Source organism: Tupaia chinensis, unplaced genomic scaffold, assembly GCF_000334495.1.
Source record: "Tupaia chinensis unplaced genomic scaffold, TupChi_1.0 Scaffold143622_1, whole genome shotgun sequence".
Taxonomy (NCBI): Eukaryota; Metazoa; Chordata; class Mammalia; order Scandentia; family Tupaiidae; genus Tupaia; species Tupaia belangeri.
Genome location: NW_006203470.1, coordinates 266,192 through 286,039, shown reverse-complemented (window position 1 = coordinate 286,039; position 19,848 = coordinate 266,192). Strand labels below are relative to the sequence as shown.

General features: G+C 53.6%; 2 protein-coding genes across 7 annotated transcripts; one reads left to right on the top strand and one right to left on the bottom strand.

The window, feature by feature from the left end:
- The first annotated feature begins 10,717 nt into the window (after nucleotides 1-10,717).
- On the top strand, nucleotides 10,718-16,904 carry RARRES2 (retinoic acid receptor responder 2). 4 transcript variants are annotated; one of them, XM_006164391.3, is made up of 6 exons: nucleotides 10,718-10,916; nucleotides 14,410-14,610; nucleotides 14,936-15,040; nucleotides 16,320-16,415; nucleotides 16,564-16,694; nucleotides 16,823-16,902. In XM_006164391.3, exons 2-5 carry the CDS (start codon nucleotides 14,437-14,439, stop codon nucleotides 16,681-16,683), a joined length of 495 nt encoding a protein of 164 aa, XP_006164453.1. In that variant the 5' UTR covers nucleotides 10,718-10,916; nucleotides 14,410-14,436; the 3' UTR covers nucleotides 16,684-16,694; nucleotides 16,823-16,902. The 4 variants fall into 4 exon arrangements, with proteins under 4 accessions (XP_006164453.1, XP_014437968.1, XP_006164451.1 ...); XM_014582482.2 differs by having other exon boundaries at nucleotides 16,778-16,902; XM_006164389.3 differs by having other exon boundaries at nucleotides 10,719-10,916; nucleotides 16,799-16,904.
- LRRC61 (leucine rich repeat containing 61) lies at nucleotides 16,821-19,829 on the bottom strand. 3 transcript variants are annotated; one of them, XM_006164387.3, is made up of 2 exons: nucleotides 19,790-19,829; nucleotides 16,821-18,446 (listed from the first exon to the last, which is right to left on the bottom strand). In XM_006164387.3, exon 2 carries the CDS (start codon nucleotides 18,316-18,318, stop codon nucleotides 17,539-17,541), a length of 780 nt encoding a protein of 259 aa, XP_006164449.1. In that variant the 5' UTR covers nucleotides 18,319-18,446; nucleotides 19,790-19,829; the 3' UTR covers nucleotides 16,821-17,538. The 3 variants fall into 3 exon arrangements, with proteins under 3 accessions (XP_006164449.1, XP_006164448.1, XP_006164450.1); XM_006164386.3 differs by lacking the exon at nucleotides 19,790-19,829 and adding an exon at nucleotides 19,537-19,763; XM_006164388.3 differs by lacking the exon at nucleotides 19,790-19,829 and adding an exon at nucleotides 19,635-19,760.
- Nucleotides 19,830-19,848: the final 19 nt, after the last annotated feature.

The following is a 19,848-nucleotide window of genomic DNA, read 5'->3' as shown; positions in this document are numbered from 1 at the left end:
GCCCCGTGGCCGCGGCTGCAGGGTCCGGCCGCAGTGCGGACCAGCGGGCGGAGGGGCGGCGGCGGCGCACCTGGAAGGCTGCGGACTTGTCCCACGTGGAGAAGGAAAAGGCCCGGTTGTGTGAACTTTGAAAGGGCCTCTATCCCCGAAATTAAGAAAGAGCGGGAGTCGCCGGGCTCCGCATGGCTGCAAGCCAGGCGCGGGGCGCGGGCGGAGGTGGCCGTTGGCGCACGTGGGTCATTTCGCTGCAAAACGCCGCAGCCAGCGTGGCGTCTGCTGAGGCAGGTGCGAGCCTGTGCCGGTGACTCACCCGCTAGCAGGTGGCCTTGGCTTTGCGGGCCAAATACTTATTGGGGTTTCCAGGTAGAACACTTTCATATGCTTTCAAAGGCAATTTTTGAATTATACAATTATTTTTAAAACACTTTTTAATCTGCTGCATAAGTAGGAAATAGAGGAACATAAAAATCTCTCCTACTTTTACGTCCTAGAGCCAATTATATTTAATACTGTGGTATGTGTCCTCCAGTATTTCTTTAAGCCTATCCCTTGCATGTTTGGCAGAATTAGAATAATGCCTTACAAAAATGTGTTCTGCCTTTTTCGCTTGACACACACTTTTTCTCCCATTTTATTAGATAAGCTTATACAACATGATTCTTTATTTTATTTATTTATTTTTTTTTTGGAGAGGTTTTTGCTATAGGGCACTTGCATGCTGGCTAGAAATACGGAGAGAGCCAGAGAGCAAGAAAGCAAGAAATCACAGCCCCCAGAGGGGATGGCCACGCTGCAATCCCTTCTCCAACATTCTCTCAGGATCTTGGGCACACATGCACATGTGCCTAGTGTGAGTTTAAGCCACCGGGTCCAGGACTCAAACTGCAGTTGACTACATGGGAGTCCAGTGACATAGCCATTACACTAACTGCTGGTCCCAGATTCATCTTTTATTGTACATGCTTGATTTTAAAATTCCAGAAGTAGGCCAGATGTTGGCACAAGAGTAAAGTAACTGTACCCACTGGGAAAGGTTCTGGGTTCGTGACTGGGGTCTCCCTGAGCACACCAGGCTATTGCCAGCAATCCCCACTGAAGCTGGGGAGGGGGAGCTCAGAAAGACCCTAGGGAGTGTGCACATCTCTCCACCACTCCCCTCAATATGTTTTTAAACATCTAGACATGAAGGGGGACCAGCGGGTGGCATGGTGGCTAAGGCGCTGGACATTCCCACATGGCCAGTCGCGGCTTGCTTTCTCACCTCTGTCTGGTCAAATTAAAAATAAATGAATAAATAAACAAGTAAATAGATCATTCTTTTTTTTAAAAAAAAAATCTAGGCATGAAGAACTTATGAGTCAAATATTTTTAAAATGCTTTCTAAGTTATCTTCAAGGAAGAGCTATTAATTTTTTCATATCATTGGCAACACAGGCTATTTTTTCAAATTAAAATAACAATTGCTCACTGTTTCATCGTGCATTTCTTACACTGCTAGTTAGCTGGATTGTTTTTTTCACATGGTTATTTGTCATATTTTCTCCTTTGTGACTTTGTTTAGTCCTTTTATCCACTTTTTTCCTCAATGCTATTCTTTTTTTTTTTTAAGAGATTTTTTTGCTATAGGGAACGTGCACTCACTGGAGAGATAGAGAGAGACAGAAAGTGAGAAATTAGCCCGGAGCAATGGCCACAGTGCAATCCCTTCTCCATTCTACTCTTGGGATTTTTTTTTTTTTTTTGGAGAGGTTTTTGCTATAGGGCGCATGCGCTCGCCAGACAGACAGAGACATAGAGACAGAAAGTGAGAAATCACCCCCCAGGGGGGATGGTCACGCTGTAATCCCTTCTCCTCCATTCTCCCCTAGGGATCTTGGGTACGCACACACACACACGCCCGGCGTGAGTTTTAAGCCACTGGGTCCGGGACGTGAACCGCGGTCGACTATGTGGGATTCCAGTGACATAGCCATTACGCTAACTGCTGGTTCCCAAGGGATTTGGGGCACACATACACGCACACATACACATGCACCTGGCATGAGCTCTATTTTTTTTTTAATTTAACTTTATTTATTTTTAATTTGACCAGAGACAGATAGAGTAAGAGAAAGAGAGGGAAAGTGAGAAAGCAAGCCACCACCAGGTCCAGGACTCAAACTGCAGTTGGCCACGTGGGTGTCCAGCGCCCTTAACCACCACGCCACTTGCTGGCCCCCACCTGGCGTGAATTTTAAGCCACCAGGTCTGGGACTTGAATGGTGGTTGACCACGTGGGAGTCCAGTGACATAACTATTATGCCATCTGCTGGTACCATGTTACTCTTTAAAAAAAAAAAAAAAGAAAAGAAAAGAAAAAGAAAAGTTGTTAGTTTGTTTTCATAAGAGAGAAAGGCTCAGCTCACTTAGATCATGAGAGCAAGAGGATGGGCCTGGTATCCTTGGGGAGGTTCCAGGCCATGAACTAGAACCTTTCTTGTGTGGGGTCAGTTATATTTCTGCTGTGCCACCTCTGGGCCCCCTTTTCCCACTCTTCTATTTGCTCATTTAATTAATTTATTTATTTTTAAAGAATTATTTATTTATTTATTTTTCAGTTGCTACAGGGCATGTGTACTCACCAGAGAGAAAGAGACAGAAAGTGAGAAAGCAAACTGCCAGGTCCAGGACTTGAACCGCAGTTGGCTATGTGGGAGTCCAGCACCTTAACCACCACACCAACTGCTGGCCCCATATTGCCCACTTTAAAAGTTGGAAAACTGGGGACCAGCAGTTGGCATAATGGGTATGTCGCTGGACTTCCATGTAGTCGACCTTGGTTCAAGTCCTCCACCTGGCATATGTGCATGCGTGCCCAAGATCCCGAGAGGAGAAGGGATTGTGGTGTGGCCATCCCCCAGGGGGGTGATTTCTCACTCTCTGTCTCTCTGTCTCTGTCTTTGTGGTGACCGTGCCTGCCCTATAGTAAAAACCTCTCAAAAAATAAAAACAGTTGGGAAACTGGTTTATCTCATGTTGTTGGGGGGACATTCTTGCAGTATTAACAGTTTGTAGTGTATGTTGCAAACATATTTCTTTAGTGTATACTTTTAACTTTTTAATTTTTTTAATTGCCAGAGGGCTCATGCGCTTGACAGAGAGAAACGGATAGAGGGAGAAAGAGAAAGCACCCTCCAATCATACGGCAGTCCCGTCTCCTCCGTTCCACCATCCTATCAGGATTTGGGCACCCATGCATACACCTCCAGTGGTGGCTGGGCTTTCAACCATGTAGTCGACCATGTGAGATTTGGCTCCCTTAACCACTAGGCCAGCCCTAACTTTTACATTTTTGATGTGAGAAAATTCTGTGTTTATGCACTTAATCTTAGGAGTTTTTCTTTTATGGTTTCTACCTTTGAAGCTAGAGAGGTCACTCGCACCCCCAAATTACACTTTCTGTTTGTGTTATATCACAGGAAAGTAAGTTTTAATAGATAGTTTAAGTACTTCCCTTCAACTATGCGTTCTTCAAAACTTTTTGCTAGAATCACTCGGTCTTCCAAACGCACTGGAGAGTTCCTTGTCAGTATTTTCAAAGCCCTACTAGTGGGCCAGCTAGGCGGCACAGTGGTTACGGTGTCTGGGTACAACAGGCTGACTGTGCGGTTCAAGACTGGGCCTGGCAGCTGGGAAACATGCAGGGGGCGTGTGTGCACGTGTGCCCAAATCCCGGGAGGAGACTGGAGGAGGGTCTGCGGGTGGCCATGCTCCTAGGGGTTTGCTTTCCACTTTCTCTGTTTCCAGTGAGCACCTGTGCCCTACGGGACAAACAAAAACCCTGTTGGTGTTCGGAGAGATTTAAGAGTCTTGTCTCTCTCTCCCTTTCTTCAGGTCTCATTTCGGCTCTCACAGCCAAGTTGTCTATTCATGGATTCAGTCTCTAACCAGCCGGTCCAGACTCATAGTGACTGTCCTGGACCGCAGTGCTGAGAGCCACAGGGCCAGCCGGAGGTCTGGATCTCTTACCCTGTCGACCTCAAGTACACAGAACGCAGAGAGAAGGCAGTCCCCAAATACAAAGGGGCTGATGTGCCCAGAAGCAAATGAACCGAGGGCTGGAGGAGGGGATTGCAGCGTGAGGAAACTCTGATGAGGGCACTGTCTCTCTCTCTCTCGCCCTCTCTCTCTCTCCCTCTCTCTCTCTATCTCTTGCATGCACACCTGCTCTCTATCATGACTAAAACTTTATAAAAATCTATAACTGTTATACTTTTCATAAAATAAAATTTACAATATGAAAAAATCTTAGATTATATAGTTTGGGGTCATAGCAAAAACTATGGTCATAGCATACTGTAGAATATGTCAACTTTGGTGGTTACAGGAAGGGATTTATCTATCAACACTGTAGTAAGAAGATACCAGTTGTTTTTTTTTTTTTACCAAACTATGAATAATACTTAACATTTAAGGAGTCTTTATTTGCTGTCAGCCATAGTGATAAACTTTTTTTTTTTTTTTTTGGAGAGATTTTCACTGTAGGGCGCGTGCGCTCGCCAGACAGAGAGAGACATAGAGACAGAAAGCGAGAAATCACCCCCCAGGGGGGATGGTCACACCGCAATCCCTTCTCCTCCATTCTCCTCTCGGGATCTTGGGCAAGCACGCACACGCGCCCGGCGTGAGTTTTAAGCCACCGGGTCCGGGACACGAACCGCGGTCGACAACGTGGGAGTCCAGCGACATAGCCATTATGCTAACTGCTGGTTCCCAGTGATAAACTTTTCATAGACATATTTCATTTAACCCTGTCAACAACACTAGGAAACATACTCTTCCGGTCGTCATTTTACAAATGGAACAGTGAGACTCAGAGATGCTAAGGAACTTACCCAAGGCCACACAGCTGGATAGTTGCTGATTTAAAAGGTGCACCTCCTGGCCTCACTCTTAGCCACTCTTAGCACGGATGGGAAAAATCCCAGGGCTGGGCCCCGCCCGGAGTACTTGTGACACACCTACTGGTGAGTGAGTGACACACTGCAATGTCCCTTGAGTCCTGCCTTCCTGCAAGATCCCTCCAAAGGGTGTTCCTCATAGATTTACAAGCATCTTCCTCTGGTCTGTATTCAGTCTCTCTTAATAGAAAGGCTCTCCACTTAAAGAGGTCCGAACCCACTGCCTCTGTGCGGGGCCCCCAGTAGAAGAAACGTCTCCTCGCTCGGTCAGGAGCTCACCACCCGCTGTAACTTCCTCTTCCTGCAGAGTCAGAGGAAACCCAAGCCTGACTGTGCCTCGGCTCTGCAGAGAACAACTGCGTGGAGAAGGGGTTACAGAGGGATCCCTGAGCCTCTCTGCCAGCCAGAGCTCTAGGCCGCAGTATGTGGGACGTCACCTTTCCAAATGTCTTGGAGGTGGCGGGTGGTCCAGCAACAGGCCAAAGGGCCCAGCCCAGTGGGGATGTTCCAGTTTTTGAAATGCTTGCTGGAGGAAGATAGGGCTGCATGGGCCACTGGGCCCCTGGGCAACAAAAACTGGCAGGACCCAGGAGTCCTGGTCCCATGGTTGGACTAAATGGCTAAGTAGGCGGGCTCGCCAGGGCCTGAGGGCAACCAGGCCTCCAGAAACCCTCTGCGCAGACACCCAAGTATTGTTTAGAAGCAGCCCTGTAGGTGGAAGAGGGGAAATTGCACCCACATCTTGCAGATACAGGGGCCCAGCTCTGCTCACCAGACTTGCTCGAACGTCCGACAGATATTCAGTCAGTACCCACCATCTGCTACTGTGCCAGGTCCCGAGGCTCGTGGTGAACCAGGCAGAAAGCGTCTGTGCTGGTTTTCCACAGCGTGAAAAGATGTCGAGAGGACCCGGCAGCTTGTAAAACATCCCGGGAGCATGTGTGTGCATGTCCAAAATCCCAAGGGGAGACTGGAGAAGGGATTATGGCATGGCCATCCCTAGGCGGTGATCTCTCACTTTCCCTCTCTCTGTGTCTCTCCTCGAGCCCACATGCCCAAAAGCAAAACTTGAAAAAAGAGAACTAAGGACAAAATAAAGCTCATGAATCAGTTCTGCACAGCGAGCTGCTGAAGGGGCTCAGGGAGAGGAGATAGGAAGACTTCATGCTGATGGAATGTACTTTAATTATTATAACCTTTAACTCCTGCTGGGGACAGCAGCCCTTAGGCAGGTTTGCTAGACTGACTGATCTGCTCGCCAGGGGTCTGCAGGGAGTTTGAGGAGGCGGCACTGGCCTTGAGGAGGGCCCATCCGTCGGGTGTGCCTCACCCTGCAATATTACAGAGACGAGCTCTAAACAGCCCTCCAGCCCTTGCACTTTCTCGGCCACGGGACATGAACAGAAAGCAGTGGGGAGACCACACAGCGCTGTCCCCACATACAAAGGACTGTCGAGGCAGAGACAACAGGAAGAAGCAGATGCAGCAGCTTGCTGGCCCTCCTCTATGGGCCAAAAAGTAGAATTTATGCTGTAAAGAGGTACAGTAATTAAATGTAAATAATAGTAAAAAATTTTTAAGTCATAACAAGATCCAACAAAAAAATAAGAGAAAGAATTCACTCAAAGGGCATCTGCTCCGTCTCTGCCAGCAAGAACAAGGGTTAACCTCTGAGACAGCCGTAGACCCTTATCAGCCTGGAGATGGCACCCAGAGAATCTTAATACTACAAACCGGCCTGTATCTGCCAGCGGTCTGCCTCCCCCCACGCTGCCACCAGTAGAGACCCAAAATCCTTTTCCTTGTCACTTTTCTAAAAATTCACTGGTTTTTGTGGGAGATACGCCATAAGCCACCTCTCTGAGAACCACTCGTGTCCTGGTGTCTCCCATGTACATGTGAAGTAGACATGTAACATGCTTCCTGTCGTCTGACTTTGTAACAGAGGTCTGCTCCAGCTCCACCACGGGGGAGGCAAGCAGCTGGCAGATAAAGGCTGGTTGGTAGTTGAGGAGAAAGTCCTACGGCGGCCTGGGCATGAGTGAGGAAGACCCCCAACTTAACCTGAAGGTGAAAGGAGGCTTGCTGGGTCACGTGGAAATCCCTCAGGAGAAGACCAAAGTGTCCTTACTCCTGCCACTGAAGTCTCTTTAAAGGCATGAAACCATGCATAATGCATGCAAGGCCAAGGCTGAAAGAGAAGCCCTGGCTTCAGATCGAGTGTCGGTCTGAGACTGCACGCAGGACAGTTTTCTGTTGCATAGCCACTCCCCAGAGTCCATTTCGCTAAAAGAAAAAGCATAGGCCTGGTAAAGAGGACACCAGGCGGCCAGCTCAGCTTACGGGCAGAGGAAGCTAGCCAAGTCGTGCCGTAGCTGTGTGGCTTCCCGACCTCCCGCTGCCCACTGCCATGTGGCCGCGGGCAACTCACCCACCTGGGCTACGTGGGCGCTGCTGCCCCCATCCCCAACTCTGGCCCACAGACCCCAGTCCCCACTTACCCAGTTTGACCCTTTGAAACATGAACCATATTCGGTAGCTCCAGCCTGGTGGTGGTGGTGGTGGGGGAGCTGCAGTGCTTGCCTGGACGTTGTGAAGAGCATCTCAACAGCCATGCTTCCTGTAAGGCCCCGCCCGTGACAGGGACACATTAAGGGGCCCACTTTGTTTCTGACTGGGGGCCGAGTGGCAGTTAGGAGGCTGAACCCGGGCACACAGAAGGTGACCAACTGTGGCGCATGCCCTCCCAGCGCATCTTCTCTGACACTGGGCCCCTGAGATAAGGCACCTAAAATAGTTCAAGGTGCTATTAACCCTCGCCGGGCTTTCTGAGGGGTAATGCACATCTTTATTTGCCCAAACAAATCTCTCCCTTCCTCTTCGCTAGTAGTTACAAGGAGTACCCGGCCTGGTGACTCCTCGGCTGCGGACACGTGACTGTCATCCAGCTCTGAGGTCCTAGGATGCATAGGGCCCGTCTACGGCACTGGCCAGCGTGGGGGTTTCAGTTTAGTGTTTTGTTTTTCAATTTGCTAGAGGGTACATGCTCAACACAGAGACAGAGAAGGAAAGCGAGGAGACATCCCGTGGAAGGCAGTCATGCCACACTCCCTTCTCCTCACTCTCCTTTTGGGATCTTGGGCACGCGCGCGCGCACACACACATCCCAGAGTGTTTTCCAAGCCCACAAGTCTGGGACTCAGACCATGCAGTTGGCCGTGTGGGGTCCAGGTGGCCGCCTTAGTCAGCAGGGCACCAGCTGGCCCAGCCAGTCTAAGGCTTTGGTTAGCCCCCACCCCAGTGGCAACATTTCGCCTTTAAAATCACCCTGAAGTCTGCCAGACCTCGCCCGCAGTATTCGTGAAGGGCAGCTGCAGTTGTGTGATGACGGTTGTCGTCAGAAGCTTTGGCTTTACTTACGTTGCCCAGCCTCCCCGCACAGGATGGCGCAGCTGGCTGCACAGGCCTCTGACTGCACCTGCATCGCCGCGCTCCTGCAGGACACTCTGCCCGCCACTCGTCGGTTTCCACTGCAGGGCCCTTGGCGTTTCTGAGCCTTCTGTCTAGACGATCCTCACCAGGTCTCCATGGGCTTCCGGGCTTCCTTTACTGGGACAAGCTCAAGTCTCCTCTCCCTAAACGCACTTCCCCAGCCCTGTACAACCGCTTCCACCCCCAGGAGTCTCCTGGCGAGTGGAAACACATTACCACCAACTTGTTGGCCTAACACAGCTCGCATGTATTCTGCAGGAGGCTAAAATATACTGCCCCAAAATACACTCCTGCGGCATATTTTGAGATAGCTATTCAGAGCCACTGCACACACAAACAGCTCTGAAGAGCCGTCCTCTTGTAAGAGAAACGGGCCTGCCTATTCTAGGAGCTCTGAGGTCCCCAGAGAGACTTCCCTGCATACAAGGCAAACAGTGGTTTGCCTAGGGGTCCTCTGGCAGCCTCCCTCTGCTCCTCACAACCTCCCCCCAGAAGCCTGGAACCCCGATTCCAGTGCTAGAAAGCCTACCTCAGCTGGCCTTTCCTCCCGCCTCGTGTTTCGCTCCATCCATGGTGCATCGCTCCGTCCCGTGGTGCATCGCTCCATCAGGCTGAGCTCCGGCCATTGTCTATGCAGCAGCGGGACCCTGCTTTTAGCCGTAATCATCGAGCTGTCTTCCTCTGGCGGCTGCTGGTTAAGCAGGCAGAGAATCTGGTAGGACGTGCAGTGAGAGTACACCTCTACTCACATCAGACAGGAGCGAGGCGAAGGGACTTGAAGAAAACATGAATCCACTTTGAAAAGGTTAACTGTTCTCCAAGTGCTTTGGGGGTGAAAAGAGTTAACTCGGTGTCTACCTGGCATCTTGGGTATTTTAACCTGAAAGGCCCCCCAAACCTCCCAGATGCTGCAGACATTCTTTCTCCTCCTCCTTCTTTCTTCCCAAGTTAGTTCATCCTTTCTTGACTTTGACCTGGAATTTTCTAAGTCCTTGCCTTCAGACATAAAGACTGTAACATCCATCAACAGCTGGCACCAAAACTAATGATAGGCTACATGGCAGATTACTGCAGCCAGATAAGACATCCAGAGAGAGCATCAGGACAACCCGAGGGCCGACAGCTTTCCCGTGCCAGGACCCCCCCCCCAATAATCCCTCCTTTCCTTAGGTCCCAGTGACAGCTCCTTGCCCTGCGTTTCAGGACTGATGCAGCTCCTCACATCTGGACGCGTCTAACTGTCAGAGAGTGAGTTCATTCTTTCCTCTCTGCTTTCTCTCTAAGTCTGTGAAGTCTCCACGGCCCACCACCAAGGCCACCCTAACACTGCAGAGATCACCCGAACACACATCACTCCTCCTTCGACTCTGATGGGCGGTAGCAGCGTCTTGAACATACTCTTCGACCTGGAACATTATTTCAGTTAGAATAACTGAAATGCAAACATCTTCAGGGGCCTTCCGCCTCTGCTCCCTGGTGAGCACACATACCGCCCGGTCGTTTGGTGATCTGATCCTGGGACCACACATTGCCAGGAAAAAGCTGCGACAAATCATTTCAGTGCCTCAGCCAAGAGAGAAAAGGCTTGACTTTCATCAGAAATCTATGCTGTAACCCGCCCAAGGTCAAACTCCATCTGCTCTTACAGTACTATCTCTTTTTACTCTGTTCTAGTCTGTCCTGTCGCTAATAACTGAGAATACCCAAAACTGAGGGGCCTATAAGAATTGAGGTTTATTGAGCTCATGGTTGGAGGCCCGAGAGCGAGGGGCTGTGTCTGGCGAAGGTCTTCCATCTGATCGCTAACGTGGCAGAGGGCTTCACATTCAACAGGCAAGAGAATGAGCCAAGCAGAGTGTGTCATGTGGTGGTCTCACTCCCTCTCCTTATAAACCCACCAGGACTCAGGAGGTCCCCACACTAATGCTTAATCACTTCCCAGAATGGTCCCATTTTTCAACACCATAATTAGATTAAGTCTCCTCTCAATCCTTTCAGAAGACAACCCAGTTCTAACACACAAACTGCGGAGGAGCACATTCGAACTGCAGCACGCTCCAAACTGATCCCTGTCGACTTTGTTCAGAAGATGAACGGGACGCCAGTGTGTTTTTGTTCTTGGTTTGATACGCACTAAAAGCAGCGCTTGGTCTGGAAATGCGAGGACATTCTGAAGTGAACCCCTGCAGTCTGCGGTGGAGCGCAAAGGGCAGGTGCGTGGTCGAGTGCTCTGTTTCCTGTTTCCTGTTTGTTTTCTGTTCATGAACCCCATCTGCACACATTTACCAGATAACTGAAACTAACCTTCGCTCATTCCTGCCCGGACTCCGTCCCCATGGGACCGCTTGGGTGACTCGGAGAATTCAGTGAAAACCTGGCTCCAAGTCTGCAGCTTCTAATCTGCTTCCCAGACCGAAACTGGGTCACAGTTAAACTCGGTGCCTTCGGAGTCGGCCAGGGGAATCTCGAATGTCCCCATAACTGGTATGCCGTCTTTTTCTTCCTTTCTTCCTCTCTTCTCTTTCTTTCTTTCTTCTTCCTTCCTTTCTTCTCTTTCCTTTTTTGCTCCCTCCCTTCTTCCTGCCTTCCTCGCATTTTTTCCTGTCTACCTTCCTTTCTTCCTTTCTTATAGAAAGTGCACCTGGGAGAGAAAGGCAGCACCCTCGAGAGGATCTCTCCAACTACGATCCCTGTCCTCAGGACCCCAGGCTCCCTCATATGTGCCTGACATGGTTTTCAAGCCAGACCAGGCTCCAGACAGCTGTCGCTATATGGTTTCTGGCACCACAGGGTGCACCACCCCGTCACGGCAGCTTGGCCTGCCTCATCTTCCCGAACCATGAGAGGAGACTGTCTTAGTAACAGGATTGAAGAAGGCTTATTTTCTGAAGGTTATCTAAAGTTACAACGGAAGAACATGTTCGACTACTACATTCAACAAATAATATGGTCCTGGACCTATGGTCTAGTGGTTAAAGTAGCCAGATCCCGCATGGCTGATTGCACAGTTTGAATCCCACCCCTGGTGGCTTGAAAACTCCACCTGGCAAGTGTGTGTGCACACTCAGAACCCCGACAGGATGGAGAACTGGAGAAGGAATTGGGCTGTGACCACGTCTCATCAGAGTGCTCTCACTCACTCTGTCTCTGTCTCTCTCTGGTGAGTGCGTGTGTCCCTTGGCAAATTTAAATATATATTTTTAAAACAATTAAATAATACACTAAGTGTATATTAATATATTATAATGTATAACATAATCATATAACATATAACCTATGCAATGTGTTATGATATATAATGCATATATATTATGTAAATCTACTATGTAATTGTAACATATAATTACATACTGTACTATAATAAATAATATAATATTACATAGTATATTTAATAATATTCTAAAATTTTAATTTTCAAAAGAGCATTTGGAAAGCATTTCATTTCACGGCATCCAAACTGCCCCAAGTGCTGTCTTCTGGCTGAGGTGCTGCTGGCCATCTGTGCCCTGCACTGGCTGACAGTTCTTTTTTTTTTTTTATTATGTCAGAGGGTACACGTGTGCCCAACAGAGAGAAAGAGAGGGCACCCTCCTGTGGGGCCCGGTCTCGCTGCAATCCTTTTCCCTCCAATCTCCAGTCCATCGGGATCCTGTGCACCTGCATGTGACCAGCGGGTTTTCCAAGCTGCTGGGGCTGAGACTCCGACCCTGGTTAGCTATGTGAAACCCAATTCCTCTGCATGGTGTTGATCCGCTGCACTGTAGGGCCAGGCCAGCCCTGGTTTACAGTTCTAACAAATATGCATACAGTTCATAAAACTAATTAAACAAATTGGCATGATTTTTGGTCACAGTGGAGCAAAAATGAGTACGTGGAGTTAAACCACAAGCCACCAAGTGATGATGCCAGCATATAAAAATAACACAGCCTTGTTATTTGAAAAACTATAGAAGCCAGCTGGTAGCATGGTGGTTAACAGCCGTGTATCTCGCACAGCAGATTCCCAGGTTCAAGTCCTGGACCTGGCAGCCTGAAAAACACAGTAGGTGCATGTGCATGTGGGCCCAAAATCACCAAAGGAGGAAGAGATAAGGGAAAAGAGATCGCAGCCTGACCATCCCCCAGGGATGCTTTCTCACTTCCCCTTTCACTCTGTACCGGGAGCACGGGTGCCCTCTAGCGAATTAAATACACCACAGGACTGTAAAATTGAAGGCAAAATTGACTCCGCATCCCCATCTAGTGGTAGATCCTCTCCTGGGGTTTAATGAGCTCCTAATGGGAGCTGGTCAGCTTGGAATTTGCATTCTGACCACTTGGAGCTAGAGCAGTGTTTTCCACTCACCTGGCTGACGTTTACTATGCACTTTCTGTAATTATCAGAAAGGTGCACGTTCCTCTCAGGAGGTCGTTGAGTGCCCTTGAAAGTGTTCGCCAGTCCTCTTACGTTAACACAAAGGCACGTCCGCCCAGACCTGAGCTTCTCCCGCCACACGCAGGCGGCATCCCGGTTTCTGCCTGTTCTCTAGGTAAGGATGGGATTCAGATGGCCGTCCTCAACAGGCCCTTTCTTTTCCTCGGTCCCGATTGCGGTCCACCTCCTTTTGCTCACAAAGCACCTCTGCTGACTGCCACAGACAGGAGCCTGGCCTCCCACTAGGACGCCGACAGCTCCAGGCCTTAGCAAAGGAGCTCCTGAGTGTGCACGTGTGAGTCTGCCCTAGTCCAGGTGGTTAGACATGAGAAATGCAGTTTCTCTCAGATCTGGACCAGGGAGTCTGAGCGGCAGGTGTGGGCAGGGCTGGTGCCTGCTGAGGCCCCTCTGCTGGGCTCCTCTGTCCTCCTGTCCTGACTCCTCTTACACTGACGCCAGCATACGACCTCAGGCCCACCTGGTGGCCTTATTTCACCTGGATCCCCTCTTTGAAGACCTGGGCATCCTGACAGCCTGGAGGCCGGCCTAACTCAGTCAAGCAAAACCAGAGTTGCCCAGGGGGCCCAGGTGGTGGGCTTGGGGGTGGGCGGGACAGGCTGAGGGGAGTGGAAGTTTCAGGGAGAAAGTTAGGAGAGAGGCACAGGGGGCCAGGATGGGTGAGCAGGCAGCGGGCAGCCAGCCAGCAGGGCAGGAGTTGAAGGCCAGCTGCTCCCTGCGCCTCAGAGTGGACGGGGGACCTGCAGAGCCCTGGCTTTGGCAGCAGCCCTGGCATCTTTTCACTGAGGGCCTCAGTTTCCCCATCTGTAGCTTTCTACCCCTAAGGCCACTGGTACAGGCAGGCTTCTTGGGGACTGTCACACATCAGGTAACCCCAGACATGGGTTCAGGGCCGGGGACAGGGGTCTTGGGGAAGATCTCAGATAAAGTGTGAGGGAGGGAGGCTCTGCCTGAAGGAAGGAGGCTCCCTGCTGGGCTGAGGCAGCCCCCCGATTTCTGGTGCCAGGGACAGCGTGGCTGGCTAGGCAGCGTGGTGCCCCAAGGGTTAAGCATCCTGCAGTTCCCTCCCCACTGGGCCCCTCCCACGTGTTTACGTCCACCCCAAAAATATTCAGTCTCCCACAGGCTCTCCTCAGCCCTGCCCAACTCTCCCCAACTGGAGGGACCAACGGCCTGCAGGACCTCAGGGAGTCCGGACTGGGACTGCGACTAGGGAGGAAGAAGGTCAGGGAGGAGAGGCTGGCAGCTGGGAGGAGGCATCTCCGTGGGGCAGATGAGCCAGAAAGGGGCGAAGGGCACTAGGACTGCTTCCCAGGCCTTTGGAAGGAACTTTGCTCAAACCGCTCACCCCAGGGGGCAGTGGGTCAGGGTGGGAGAGAGCAAAAGGACCGGGCACACTCAGCGCTTTCAGGAAAGGATCCTTTCACTCCGATCCCCCACCTCTGCCGAACTCTGCCAGGCCTGGCCCCCCAAAGGCAGGGCTGAGGAGGAGGGGGCTCCCAGGCTGGCAGAAATGGCCTAGGACCCACGGCACACTCTTTGCAGGGCCCTGGTGACCAACGACGTGAAGCCATGTGGCAGCTGTCGATCCCACTGGCCCTGTGGCTGGGCACAGTGGGCTTGGGCAGGGCCGAGCTCACGGAGCTCCAGCACCAGGCCCTGCAGGTGGCCCTGGAGGAATTCCACAAGCACCCGCCTGTGCAGTGGGCCTTCCAGAAGACCAGTGTGGACAGTGCCATGGACACGGTTAGTGGCTCAGCCCTGGTGTGGGAGGGCAGGGCTGCTCCCTGGGGACCAGCTTGTCCCCAGGAAGCTGGCCCAGAATGGTTGGGCTCTGGGAGCACCAAGCCCTTTCTCCAGAGAAGAGGGGATGGAGATCCCACTGGGAAGCACCTCCAGCAGTAGAGTGGGGTGTTGAGGGTGGTTGAGAGGCTGGGTCTATGAGGGAGGGTCAGAGCACTGTGAAGACACCCCAGCCACTCTAGTGTGCTGAGTGACCTGGGGGAGGGGTGAATCACCAGGGTTCTTGCTGCCCAGCTGCCTCTGTGTGTGTCTGTCTGTCTGTTGGCAGCCCCTCCCAGCGGGGACTTTTGTGAGGCTGGAATTTAAGCTCCAGCAGACTAGTTGCCGGAAGAAAGACTGGAAGAAACCCGAGTGCAAAGTCAAGCCCAGTGGGGTGAGTGAAGGGGTACAGGTGTGAAGGGCACATGCTGGGCATATGTGTGCGATGGTCATGAGTGTGTGTGTGATGGGGTACCTGTTGGGTGTACGTGTGTGACAGTCATGCATGTGTGTGATGGGGTACATGTTGGGTATGTGTGAGGGAGCACATGTTGGGTGTTCATGTGTGTGCAGTGGGTTATACTAGGGGTCTATGTGTGTCTAAGGGGGCACATGCTCACGTTCATGTGTGTTTGATGAGTCATGGGTGTGAGTGTGTGATGGGCACACGTTGGGTGGGTGTGCAAGGAAATGGGGCTTGGTGGGAGACCCACCATGAGGCACCCCTAAAGTGGAATGGGGTCAGTTGGCTCCAGTCGGAGGGTGGCTGGTGGGCTGGGCCTGGGAAGGAGGGTCGGGGTCCCTCCTGGCTCAGGTTGCCACTGAAAGCCCAAGGGAAGCATTTCTGGCCCCTGCCTGGCCACCAAGTGGGGGTGGCTAGCCTGGGTGATCCCCAGAAGCATGCAACTGCCTTCGCCACCTGGGGGCAACACGGCTGCCCTGGGCAAAGCGCTCCTCAGGCAGGTGTGCAGCCGCCTGGGCTCTGGGTCTGGCTCTGCGAGCTCCAGCCCTGGGCTCCGGGTTCCGAGAAGGCCTCGGCTCCTCTCCCAAGCTAGGGGAGGGGCTGGGTTGTATGACTGCGAGCCTCTTGGCTCCAGGGCCTCTTGTTCCCGTGTGGATGTGTGTACCAGTGACACACTGGGTGTGGGAACCTAGGCAGGCCTGCTGCACTGCCATTCTCCTGACCCTGCCTCCGAGTGGCTGCCATCATGGGCCTGGACACTGCGCCCAGCTCCTAGGGTGGCCTCAGCTCGGGGACCAGTGTCCATTCACACTACTGCCACCAAGCTTCGGCTCAAACCTTGTAAGAAAATGTAAACAAATGAAGTAGATGACAGGGGATTGGCTCTGGTGGAAGTCGGGCTGGGAGACCCCATCTGGGTAGGATCCATGCCTTGAAATATCACACACACACACACACACACACACACACACACAATCTGGGGACTCCTGCCTATACACACGCGTGCTAAGGTCCCAGTGAAAACTGCAGGGTTGTTCAGCTTCTGCCACTTTCCAGAGTTCAGGCAGGCTGTGCCCTAACCAGCTGGCAGCGTGACCCCTTGTTCCACCACCCAGGGTCCCTTTGGCAGGTGGCCCCAGCTCCCACCCTCACGTGCTGCTTGCCTCCCTCATCCCTGTCCTCCCTCACTCTGCCATACTCCCCTCCTCAGAGGAAGCGGAAATGCCTGGCCTGCATCAAGCTGGACTCCAAGAGCAAAGTTCTGGGCCGGATGGTCCACTGCCCCATACAGACGCAGGCTCCACGGGTAAGGGGTAGGGCAGAGCCGAAGAGGCTGGGGAGGTGGGAAGTTGGGCCTGGATGGAGGGGGCTCGGGCAGCCCAGACACTCCCTGGGAGCACAGAGGCACGCTGCCCGGCACACTGGCAGCCCTCCAGCACTGCCTGAACTCGCAGGAGTCCGCGGAGCTGCACCAGGAGTCGCAGTGCAGCAGGGTGGAGCGCGCCGGCGAGGACCCCCACAGCTACTACTTCCCGGGACAGTTTGCCTTCTCCAAGGCCCTGCCCCATGGCTGAGCCCTGGACTGGTAGGTGGCCAGGCGGACAAGCTCTGGAGCAGGGTGGCCTGGGGACAGAGCGTGGGCTAGCACAGACGTCTCCCATCTCCCAGATCCACTTTCCTCTTCTCTAGAACGGCACCCCGTTTCCTGTACAGCTCCAGGAGACGAGCAGTGGAAGACCTGCCCTCCCAGGAAGACAGGCCATTATATCCCGGCTAATAAAGTTGCTGTCCGAGCCGTGTCCTCTCCGCTCCGTTTCCCACCTTTCCTCAGCTCTGCCTGTGGGAGGCCAGCTACCTGAGGGAAGGCAGGGGTGCAGGGCCTTCCTGTCGGACACCCAGGACGAGCGAGGGTGAGTGGAGCCCCTCATGCAGGACCGGACAGGCAGGATGCAGATGTGAACAGGACTGTTTAATCGGCACTGGCTGGTGAGAGCAGCAGAGGGTGCCCGGGGGCAGCAGATGGCCTAGAGGGGCACATCTGGAAGGCAGATGAGCTCCAGCATCCAGGAATGACCTGGCCCCGCTCTCCTCCTCCCTGTCTCACCTTTGGCCTGAGGAAGTGATCCCTTCTGACAAGTCTCAGGCTGGGACAACCAGGAGAGGCAGCAGCAGTGGGCACAGGCTTGGCACAGCCCCTCCCTGGCCACACAGTGCACGTGCCAGCTGCCTCTGGAGAGCCTGGGGCCTGCTGGAGGCCACTCCGGAGGTGGGTCCTTGCAGTAGGGGCTGCTCTCTGGACAGGGATATATGACAGCCGTTTCCGGGGCCAGGGATCAGCATGAAGAACCAGGAAACCAAGCACAGAGGAGGGGAGGAGAAAGGTGGGCAGCGGGGGCCCCCACCAGGATGGCCTGGGCCACACGGCACCCTCAAAAGACAAAGGAAGCAGTGGTGCCCGCCGGACTGAGCGCCTGCTCGGCCTGGGCCAGGCTGTCGTTGGCCTGGCGGTCCAGGTCGTGGCACTCCTGCAGTGTGTCCTGGAACTGTCGGCAGGCCTCCTCCAGGATGGAGCTGCTCCGGGTGGGCCAGGACTCCCAGTACCCCGGCTCCACCCAGGGCTGTGCCTCCGTGGCCCTGGGGCCTGGGCTGGAGCTGGGCCGCAAGGAGCTGTCCAGGTCTCGGCACAGCTGGTAGAGCTCACTGCCTCGCCCGGTCACCCGCTGCCCGTCCACGACCTTCAGGCCGGGCAGCAGCTCCCGGACTGCAGTCCAGTAAGAGTGGCTGGAGCACAGCGGGTTGCTGAGCCGAGCCAGAGGGTCCCTGAGCCGCAGGTACTCAAGGCGCCGCAGCCCGGCCAGGCACTGCAGCTGGCCTGGAGCCGCCAGCAGGTTGCCTGCGGCATTCAGACTCTGCAGGTTCTCGCAGGCCGCCAGCGGCTCCAGCCCTGTGAGCCTGTTGTCGGAGACGTTGAGCACTGCCAGCTGGCGCAGGGATGCCAGCGGGCCCAGGTGGGTGAGCGCATTGCCGGACAGATCCAGCCATTCGAGGCCCAGGCACTCTCCTAGACAGCCCAGGTCCACAAGGCCCAGGCCCCGCAGCTTCAGCAGCAGGATGGACTCCAAGGCGAACTCGCCCGTGCGCGCCTTCAGCAGCTGGGGCGTGATGCGCGGCCCCTCCGCCTCTCCCTGCTTCTCACCCAGAGGCTCCATGAGACAGAAGTCTGGGTGGCCTGGTGGTGCCTGTGCGGGAACGCAGGTGCCTCTGGGGCTCAGACAGCGGCTCTCCCAGGGCTGGTGCGAGACCTATTCCCAATACCCCAGCCGAGAGCCAGCAGTCCCTAAGGAAAGACAAGCAGACAGTCACACCCGCCTCCTCTCGTGCCTGCCACAGGTGACAGCACAAAGTATGACCCAGCCCTTAGCACTGCGGCCGAGAATTTCACAGCCAGGCAACACTTACAGACCAAGGTCTGAGACCTAAGCCACAATATTCCCTCTGCATGACAGATGTAGGCAGGGCACTGGGCCAACCTAGGGGATGTTTATGAAGCTTTCTATAGAAGACGCAGCGATTATATTGTTAAATGAAAACTCCGCATACAAAATAGCACACCGTATGAATGATCTCGATGTAAAAAAAAGGAAAAAAGTACTGACGGCTGCCCGAGTGAAAGGACTGGTTACCTTTCCTGCTTCCCACATTTTCACTGATCCCCTACTGTCACGATGAACTTAAGAGGGAAGCCATGCTGCCAAGCCGTCTAGGAGCGGGCAGGCTTCCAGGGCTGCCAGCCACATGAGCATGGTTGGCCCCCTCACTCCCACTGCCAGGGCCCCACTGCAGCTAGGCCTTGGAGACTTCATCCTGCCCCTTCGACCTTCATTTTAGCAAGCTGTCACGGTGAGCAAGCTGTCATCGGTGACCAGGCGACCAAGCGTCCTCAGGCTAACTGTAGAGCCAGTCCTTGGGAGTGTGACAGGCCTGCCCCCAACATCCCTGGCCTCTCCCTTTCCTTCTCCCATCCAATCCCACTCGTTCCTGGACCAGGGCCCTCAGACCTGGTGCTCTGGGGGCGTGGTCACACCCAATCTCAGACCCCCTGCACTGGGGGCATGGTCACACCCAAGCTCAGACCCCCTGCTCTGGGGATGTGGTCACACCGCAGTCGCGTCTCCAAGTCTCCATCCTGTCAAGATTTTGGACACACACACCGTGCTCCATGCGTTTTTCAAGTTGATGGACCAGATGCAACCTAAGGCAGATGCCAATCACGTGGCGTCAGATCCCCCACCTCCTGCTGCCCTGACACTAATGAGAACTCCTGGGAGGGCACATCAGCAGGCCCTTTGCTTCTTCCTGGGAAGTCAGAGCTAGGGGCCGCCATGGACCCAGTGTCCACGGGTTCGAATCCCGGCTCTGCCACCCACCGGCTGTGACAGTGCCTCCATTTCCTCTCCGTGAGGTGGAGACAAGGCGGTCACCTCACTGGACTGCGACGGGTAACAGGCCAAAAACTGTAAAGTACCAGGGCCGCTCTGAGCACGCGGGATGACGCTGGTCGCTCCGGGAGACTGCCTCACCGGTGGTTCTAGGCGCGGGGGCACTGGGCCTTGGAGGTGCGCCCAGGCGGGTGACCCTGCGCGGCACCAGTAACGTCCTCCCCCCATCCCGCCCGCTTACCGGAGGGCGAGTGCGGGACGGGGCGGGGCAGGGGGTGCCGGGCCTGCCGAGAGCGGGAC

Coding starts and splice junctions, on each gene's coding strand:
- RARRES2 (XM_006164389.3), top strand. CDS start 14,437: ATGTGGCAGCTGTCGATCCCACTGGCCCTGTGGCTGGGCACAGTGGGC. Junction 14,611..14,935: donor TGGACAGTGCCATGGACACG/GTTAGTGGCTCA, acceptor GTCTGTTGGCAG/CCCCTCCCAGCGGGGACTTT. Junction 15,041..16,319: donor GCAAAGTCAAGCCCAGTGGG/GTGAGTGAAGGG, acceptor TCCCCTCCTCAG/AGGAAGCGGAAATGCCTGGC.
- LRRC61 (XM_006164387.3), bottom strand. CDS start 18,318: ATGGAGCCTCTGGGTGAGAAGCAGGGAGAGGCGGAGGGGCCGCGCATC.